General features: G+C 35.5%; 1 protein-coding gene across 1 annotated transcript; it reads right to left on the bottom strand.

The window, feature by feature from the left end:
- Positions 1 to 448: 448 nt before the first annotated feature.
- On the bottom strand, positions 449 to 6276 carry LOC118802193 (H-2 class I histocompatibility antigen, Q9 alpha chain-like). Its single transcript, XM_036562680.1, has 5 exons — positions 6227 to 6276; positions 4467 to 4727; positions 2406 to 2681; positions 655 to 948; positions 449 to 552 (listed from the first exon to the last, which is right to left on the bottom strand). Exons 1-5 carry the CDS (start codon positions 6273 to 6275, stop codon positions 449 to 451), a joined length of 984 nt encoding a protein of 327 aa, XP_036418573.1. The 5' UTR covers position 6276.
- Between the last annotated feature and the right edge of the window lie 2891 nt (positions 6277 to 9167).

The following is a 9167-nucleotide window of genomic DNA, read 5'->3' as shown; positions in this document are numbered from 1 at the left end:
TGTGTTGATAGCCAATCACCCTATCAAAAAAACACTGCATTCAGATATGAAGGGAGTGCTGCACAGCTGCCTTTGGGACCATCGGGGACCCCAGTCCGCCCTCTTGATAGCTTGGATTCGTAATCTTTCTGCATTTGGTGAAGTTTACTGCACAACAACTCCTTGTCATTGTTGATTTATGCTAAAAGAAATGCGGCTTGACCCCAATTATTAACTAAATTTGGCTAAATTGATGATTGAGTAATTAAGGGGGTAATAACTTTTTCACACAGGGCTGACTGGGGTTGAATCTTTTTTTTTCCTTCAATAAATTAAATGATCCTTTAAAAACTGTATGCTGTGTTTTACTCATGTTGGCTCTGTCGTCTATAAAGTATTGTTTGAAGATCTGAAACAATTTTGTGTGACGTGCAAAAACAGTAGAAATCAGAAGGGTCTAAAAACTTTGTCACACGTTTGTTTCCTTACCACACTCTTTCACCATCATCCACAGCGAAAAGAGCAGAAGAACAGCCGCAACTGCAAGGAAGATTTTTCCAAATAAGCTTCCGCCTGAAACACAGTGTTAAATCTGGGTCAGCGTCCTGTTTCTACTTCACCACTCAAATCATTCTAAAAACGAGAGCAGATTTTTCCCATTTAGAATCGCTTTACTTTGACTTTGAAGGACTCTGCGTTTAGACACCCGTATCCACGTCTCCAGGCTGCTGTGATAAACGGTGCAGGTGTACTTATTCCAGTTCAGCTCCTCAGGTGAGACAGTCAGAACGCTCCTCTTCTGGAAGGTTCCATCCTCGTTGAGTAGCGTCTCTCTGAGCTCCACGTCCTCATGCAGATACTCTCCATTCTTATGCCAGTAGATCATCACTGATTTGGGGAAGAAACCTGTAGCAAGACACACCACTGGAGAAGAAGAGTCCTTCTGGAAGAGGTGCACTTCAGGACGGACTGGAGAGAGAGAGAGAGAGAGAGAGAGAGAGAGAGAGAGAGAGAGAGAGAGAGAGAGAGAGAGAGAGAGCGAGATTTAATAATAATTGTAATATTCTGACAAAAAAGGCAGTGGAAGCTTTTACATTTAACTGAAATACTCAGCATGTTGGTCTAAATACTGTATATTTACACTGATTACATTGAGGCTGCATGTAAACCATTAATTCACCAGGACTACCATAGCAACTGCCTAGACATACCCTAGCAACCACCAGAGATATAATAGCAACCACAAAGCAACACCATTTCAACCACTTGGGATACCATACCAACCACCTAACAACTGCCAAGCAGCCATCAGAGATACCATTGCAACTGCTTTGCAACATCTTAGCAATCACCTGGAATGTCATAACAACCGCCAAGCAACACCCTAGCAACCACCTGGGACAGCTTATCAGCTACCTAGCAACACCCTAGCAACCATCAAGGAGACCATTGCAACGACCATGCAACACCATAGCCACACCCAGAAACACCAGAGCAACTACCTAGCAACACCCTTGCAACCATCAGAGGTACAATAGCAACTAGTTAGCAATGTTATAGAAACCACATTGGGTACCTTAGCAATCTCCCAGCAATACCTTAGCAATCACTTTGTATGCCATAGCAACCACCTAGCAACAGCTAAGCAACCACCAGATACACACGCTATCAATCACCTAAGAACAACCTAGCAATACCATGAAATTGCTAAAGCTGTGCCATCACTCTGCATTTTCTACAGGAAATGCACTTCTGTAGTTTCACTAAAGTGATCAGTGGTGTAGCGTCTGGGTGTGCAGGGTATGTGCTTGTATACGGGCCTGTGTTCAGGGGGCCTTTCTACCAAAGATGAAGCTTTCAGTATTGTTTACCTGATGGGGACAGTTTTGGTGGTCTACCAGATGTTGCAGGTGGTTTTCGAAGCCCCATTTGTCTGTAGCTTTAGTAGCTTTTACTGTTTTGACTTTCTCCTTCCTTGTATAAGTGAATTATTTTATATCTAATCTCCTCAGAAATATCTTCTAAATAATGAATAACTTGTACTTAAAGGCTATTTTGACTGGAAATTTAATAACTGAAGGGTGGCCTCTGACTTTTCCATAGTTCTGTATAGCTCTGTGCCCATAAATAAGCAATTCACAAAACATAAAAAGACATAAGGTGGTACATTATTCTGCACATATCAGGCATGATGTGCATAAATGCATAAATGCAGCATTTAAAAGTATATTGCAGCCAACTGAATTAGCCAAATAGTATAATGACCCTGTTACATACATTATTAAATTCTTATTATAACACTGAAGCAGTTCAGAGCCACATTTACAATTATTTGGTCCAGGGGGTAAAATAAATTGAAACAGGACGTCTCTAATAATCAATGAATGTGCAGCAGGTTTTCAGTGATGAGGGTGAGATCACTGTACCTTTCCTCTCCAGAGCAGATCTGCCGTAACCCACATACTTCTGTAACCACTCAGTGCAGGTGTTCTCCAGGTAGTTCTTCACCTGAGGAGCCCAGTTTACACTCTCCCACTTGTGTTTGGTAATAACAGCTTTAGCGTTGGCTGCAGTCCAGGTGAGAGTGAATTTATCCAGACTGATGAAATCTTCTCCATCATAACCGAACTGCATGTATGGACCTCTCTTGGTTCCATGATAATTCAGTTCACAGCCGTATATCCACTGCACTGTGTGAACTCCTGCAGAGACACAAACACTTCATTCATATTGATGCACAATACAGGAAAGAAACCCTGACTAACCCTGACCATCTCAAACAGGGGTCATTTCTGGATTAAAGTACAGCAGACAAGACGGAAAACAGATCAGATAACATGACGAGATGATTTGCCTTTTGAACTGAATGCAGTGCTTTGGGTAGAATGAACTTTTCAGAGAGTAACCTTTACTTCACACATTAAACCATTCAATTCACATTAACAGTGAACTAACAGTAACAGTGGAGGGCATGAAAGGTAAGAGTTGACATGTTGACACTTCAATGGATTTTACATTCACATATTTTGTTGCACAGTTAGGCCTTCCTATAAGAGGGGGAAAGGAGAAAGGTTTCAGGGTTCCTGCCACTAGGGGGCTCTCCAAGAGTCTCAGTGAAGTGTGAGTGCACCCCTGGTCAAACTTCATGTTGATTTTCTTGTTGATTTTTTAAGTGTAAATGAGTTAACACATCCTCATACTTCAGGGAAAATACAACAACAAATGTGCCGTTATTTTTTAATTATGTTTTAATTTAAAAGCTTTTTATGTTTTTTTTATTTAAACATTTATATTTTATTTTTCTTTATGCTAAATTCAGTAACTGAACCTTAATTGCGTATTAGAATGTTCATAAGTGTGTCTCTGTAGAGGATGTTTAGCTTATTTTCACCTAGAAAATCAAAATCAACCCACCCAGGGGTGTCCAAACTTCGCAAACTATCATTACTGTAAATGGGCCTGTCATTGCCAATATAAACAAAATGTATTGTAATATTCAACTCTGTGTCTAGATGAATAAATGTGCACTGCTGGCACAAAATATATTCATGCTGTGCGTTTATTTGTCAAAATACACTCATATTTAGGTAAATTGGGAAATTTGTTAACTGAAATAAAAGAAAAACTGTAAATACGACCCTCAGTTTGATGCATTATGAGAGAGCAATGTTTAAAAAATGCTTGATTCTTTTCTTCTTGAAGCTTTTCTTTTATAAATGGACCTGATTATTATTTTTTTCATGAGTTAGATGGTCATTTTGGGTTATGTTGCCTTCTTCAGTGGAAAGAAGTGTGTCATATAAAAACAGAAAATTTTAATCTAAATATGGCGAAACTACACTATTTGATCTTTAAATACCAAAACTATTTATTTCAACATCTATTTAATTTTTTCCAAAGAAACCATGTTAAAATGATGTAACTGTGTGAAGTAATGTTTTGATTTCTTGCACACTAAAGAATCACTGACAACCACAAATAACAGAAGTGTACTAGAATAAAAGAACTGTACTAAACATAAAAAGAATCAAGTCATTTTCAAATATTTAGCCTTTTCTAAATATGATCTACTGACAAGAGTAGCAAAAAATATTGTTGCTGAATTAAAGAATAGACTAGAACAGGCGTCTAACCACTAGTACTGCACACACATTAAATACTGAGAGTATATTTCCGAGATAAACAAGAACACAAAAATAATTCTAAATAATTAAAGGAACATGAAAAGCTAAACAATAACTGCAGTGTTCCCTCAGCTGCATCACTTGATACTAACTATATCCATTCCACTGTTGTACAATGTTGCTTGTAGGCAACAAACATATTCAAATAATTTCTCAAAACACAAAAATCATTTTTATGATACTGATGTTGAACATTGTGCAGTTAAGCGTTATTCATTTTCTATATACAAACTGTATGTTGAAGTGAACATTATCCTTTTTTATGTATTAGATGTGTTTAAAGCTCTGTGTGTTCATGTTCACCTTTACTGTGGTTGAAGCGCCGCATTAGATTATCCACGCTGGTTCTGAAGTTCTCCTCATGACGCTGACTAATCTGGGTCTCACTGTTCCAGTAATCTTCATCCTCTTTGTTCCTCATCCACTCTGTTTTGGGGATCATCTTCCTGATGTTACTGCCATAGTACACAGTCTGCTCTCCATCCACCTGACCCACCACAGAGAACTCTGGGAAGTTTATTCCTGGAGTTACTGCAGTGTAGAGGTACTGCAGAGAGTGACTCACTGCCAAGAGAAAAAATTTACATTTCATACAAATAAATTAAATTTAAGTTAAATTTAAATTTGATTTGGCCTTTTAGCCCTAAAGGTCAACACTGCAATATCTGTTTCTCATTACTGATATTTATCATAGTTTCACGTTGAGAATAAAAGAGTTTATAATACTTTAAGATGAACTTCAAAAAAGTGAACCAAGACAAGAAATTATGAGCCAAAATGTTAAAAATGTAAAAAGAAAAAAAAAATACAATTAATAGTAATAAGATAACACACACACACACACTCACACACACACACACACACACACACATGGCTGGAGTTTTAAATTATGCAAAACAATGAAAAATGACAAAAATGGAGATATGAGGTTTTTGAGCAATAGAGACAATGTATACAACATATTACATACATATCTTACATTATTTTTGACATTATTTTTTATAATTCCAACATACAAGCTGCCGTTTACACTGTGTCAAAACTTCATGAAGAACGAACCAACAGAGATTGAAAAGACTTATTATATCTCCTGTAGATGAACTTTTTCAAGCTTTATTTCCACAGTGACAAAACAAAGTAAAGGGAAACGTGTTTCGATATATATTATTAATATGATCAAAAAAAATATTATATAGTAATATAAAAATTGTATATATATATATATATATATATATATATATACAATTTTTATATTATACTATATAATATATATATATATATATATTTGATCATATTAAAACTACAATTTCAAAAGATATTATGTGTGTAAATTTGAAGCTGGAAGTTTATTAAACCACAAAATCAAAAATCTTTAAATACTTGCTCACCTTCATTATATGCTGTGCAAAAGGAACCAGAGCACATCATTTAAAACCACTGATCTTCTCAGCAGTGGATACTTATGTTTGTACTTATAACAACACTATATAACATTAGAATAAATACAAATAAAAATAAATACAGTCAAATTTATTAAGTGTAACAAGAATTTCTTGTTTTCAGAAAGCGGCTGATGTCTTGAGTGCTAGTTAGAACAAATCTTGGTTCATCACATATATGTGTTAAATTATCCCAGCAGCTCACCTGATTTAATGTAATGATATGTTGATTAGATAAAGCTGGTATTAGATGATAACTATAATTAATAATTAATGAATTACCAGACTTCCTCGATGAGAGGTTTGGAAATCATTAAACAAACACATTAACACACATACAGTCACTACTTACTGTATTAATATTACTCGTATTTATTCTAATATTAGTGATTTTCTCAGATGCACAACATGACATATGACATAGTAATTAAGCAGTAAAATGGTAAGAAGTAACTATGATGAACATGTTCTATTTCATATCATTTAGTTTAATACACATGTGGTATATAGTAGTATTATTACCCAAAGTACTACACAATTATATGGTATAGTAATTAATATTAAGATATAATAAACACTAGTATGATTTGTACTCTACTGTTTATATAGCTAAACTGAACTCACCTGCTGGTGCCAGATGAACACTAAGCGTAAGAAAAAGGAGAGACTTCATGATTCACTGTATGTTAGTGCAGATTATTCAGCTCAGACAGAGTTTCACAGCTCTCTGCTTCAACCAGCCGTCATTAGAGTGTGGTAGATTTACAGGAAGAGGGTCACGTCCGTCCCCCTTATTCAGACAGCAATAAATATCTAAACCCAGCTATTCAAAAGCATAAATTTATGATCCCCATGTAGAAGAAATACTACACGCTGATCTTTCCAGACTCTTCCTGTAAACTCTTGTCCAGAGACCGGCCTACAGTCTTCAGACACACTCATAATGACCCTAACGGTCCAGTCCTCAAATACACCATGTTGTAGCATCTCACTCTGAATTATTAAGATGTAGAACGAAAACTAAACCCGTCTGTTGGTCCCACGAGATCTTAAACATGTTGTTATGTCTGCAAAGTCAGCGTAAGAATTCCACTGTAATTTGGCGTCTATATCACACCAAGACATTAGCAGGACGTAGTTTTGTGAACTGATCTGAATCAGAAGAGAGATCAGAAATAATCTCCTCACTCTTCTTTATACAGTTGTGTGCAAATATTTTAGCACCCTGGTTGAAAATCATGCTTTATTGATTTTCTGATTTTTATGACTGTTATCATGTGATCACGTATTTTTCATGTGACGATACATTTTTTCACATAATCATGTGTTTTGTTTTCACAGTGTGATCATGCAGGTTTTTTCACTTGATTGTATGTTTTTTCATGTATCATAAGTTTTTTTTTTCATAATGTGATCAGACAGGTTTTCCTACAGGTGATTATACCTTTTTATGAAATGTGGTCACTTTTTTTCATTGTTTTTTCTGCATGTGATTGTTTTTATTCATATGTGATCATACGGTTTTCTCCACATGATCACCTTTTTACACATGGAATGGCTTTTTCACATAATTACAATTTTTTAATATATGATCACATATTTTTCCACATGATTACATTTTTTTCACATGACTGCAGTTTTTGGCTTTTGATTATGTTTTTCTCACAGGTGATCACACAATTTGTGAGCATGCATTTGTTCATGTGACTATTATTCAAAAGAATAATGTAACTGAGAGCTGTAGTTTACTGTTCATATTACATTGTTTACAGATCTCTTGGTAGAACATCATTAATTGTAGTTAATCTATTTTCTGCTGTATTTTTAGCTGTTTTTTCCTATTTTATGTGTAACACATAACAGACAATCTAATAACATCATAGGCTATATAGTTAATGTTATATTTTACATAACATAATATAATATAATATAATAGTATATAACAGTATATAATAGTATATATAAGTAATGATACTAAATGTACAATTAACTACAAACAAATTTCATTTTTAGTATTTTTTTCTGAAAAAAATCTTAATCTGGTCTCGGTCTTGACTCAGGCTTGACTACTAAAACTCTTGGTCTTGACTTGTACTCGATGTCGTTACAGTGGTGATAGGAACCAGGGGTCGTCATGACTACAACACAAATATAGCCATTTTATTTACTATCCAGAACCACCAGTGAACCTACACGAGTCTTCTGAGTTTATATGGAATGTTGATGATGGAAAATAGTGGAAAATCTGAAATAATAAGTTTTCAATGGGGTCTATTTTGCCTCACAACACCCTGCATGTATCCATCCAGTATTAGAGAGTACTGTAAAACAGTGTCTCAGTCATCAGGCAGTGAATTCATAACTATTTACTGTAGTAACTTTCTGTGAGGGAGCTTTTAGAGGTGGACGTCTGGTTCCTATCACCACCACTGTGAACAATTCTGACTCTGTAAGTTTCTCTAGAACAGAGAGTTTCACACCAAACCACTCTGAACGACTCTGTTTACATCTTACATATTTAATTATGTGGAATTTAAAAAAATACTGGAATTCCTCTTTTGGTACATGGCCTTGTTTGATCATGTGGGCCTCCTAATAAACTGAATACCTTCTGAAAGCTGTTAGCTACAACATTTAAATCAGAGTCAGCGTGTTAATAAATACATGTTCTTGTCTTCTAACCTGCACCACCTGCCTGATTTCAAACTGGTTTTCAGGTTTGTGAAACTCTTTATGGGGTAAAATGTTCCAGGAATGAAGCACAAAAAGATTAACTATTATAATTAACTATAGTGCCTGAAAATCTGAGAGCCAGTAGCTGTTTTATGAGTACAGTGCTGTCATGAGAATCGTCACCACTGAAAGTCCCCCAAGACAGTTTGTGGTTAAAAAATGAGCAAAGAGCTGCAGGTCTAACGTCGTTTTCTCCTCACGGCCTCATTACAATAAAAGACAAAGTCACGGCTAACTGAACGTCTAAATCATCACACGTTTCCCTCAAAGCCTCTGCAGGTGTTCAGTGTCTGCTAGTAGTAGCAGCTGATATATGGCCGTATATGGGTTTCTGATATATGACATACATTAGCATATATGGATCTCCCTTATATCCAGCTTATGTTAGTCATATTTGGACATATTGTATATGTGTCATATAAACCAACTTATTTGAAATTAGCCAAATATAAATGTTCAAATATGGAAAATTTATTTTGGTCAAATATCAACATATACAAACATACAGTATGTGTAACTGATATATTTAATAATATTTGATAGAAAACTTCAATCATATATGGACGGCCTGTATTGCTCATATATACTAGCTTGATGTTTAGAAGGTTTTTCATTTCACTTTGATTTTTTTGCTTTAAAAAGTCTTTGTATGTTTGTATCAGACGTGTCAGACGGACAGTATATATGTGATCCATATATTTCTCATGTCCTCACTGATTTTTGACCTTTATGGCCTGAACCGAAGGTCCAGCTCTTATACAGTTGACAGCTCTGACAGTTCACCACTGGATAATATACAGGGAGATTCACTCAAAAGAGGCCCTGAATATTC

The sequence above is a fragment of the Colossoma macropomum genome, unplaced genomic scaffold (genome assembly GCF_904425465.1).
Source record: "Colossoma macropomum unplaced genomic scaffold, Colossoma_macropomum, whole genome shotgun sequence".
Classification (NCBI taxonomy): domain Eukaryota; kingdom Metazoa; phylum Chordata; class Actinopteri; order Characiformes; family Serrasalmidae; genus Colossoma; species Colossoma macropomum.
Note: the sequence above shows the minus strand (reverse complement) of the source record. Positions and strands in the feature narration are given on the sequence as shown.

Coding starts and splice junctions, on each gene's coding strand:
- LOC118802193 (XM_036562680.1), bottom strand. CDS start 6,275: ATGAAGTCTCTCCTTTTTCTTACGCTTAGTGTTCATCTGGCACCAGCA. Junction 4,728..6,226: donor TGTTCATCTGGCACCAGCAG/GTGAGTTCAGTT, acceptor TTCTCTTGGCAG/TGAGTCACTCTCTGCAGTAC. Junction 553..654: donor CAGAGTCCTTCAAAGTCAAA/GTAAAGCGATTC, acceptor ACTGTGTTTCAG/GCGGAAGCTTATTTGGAAAA.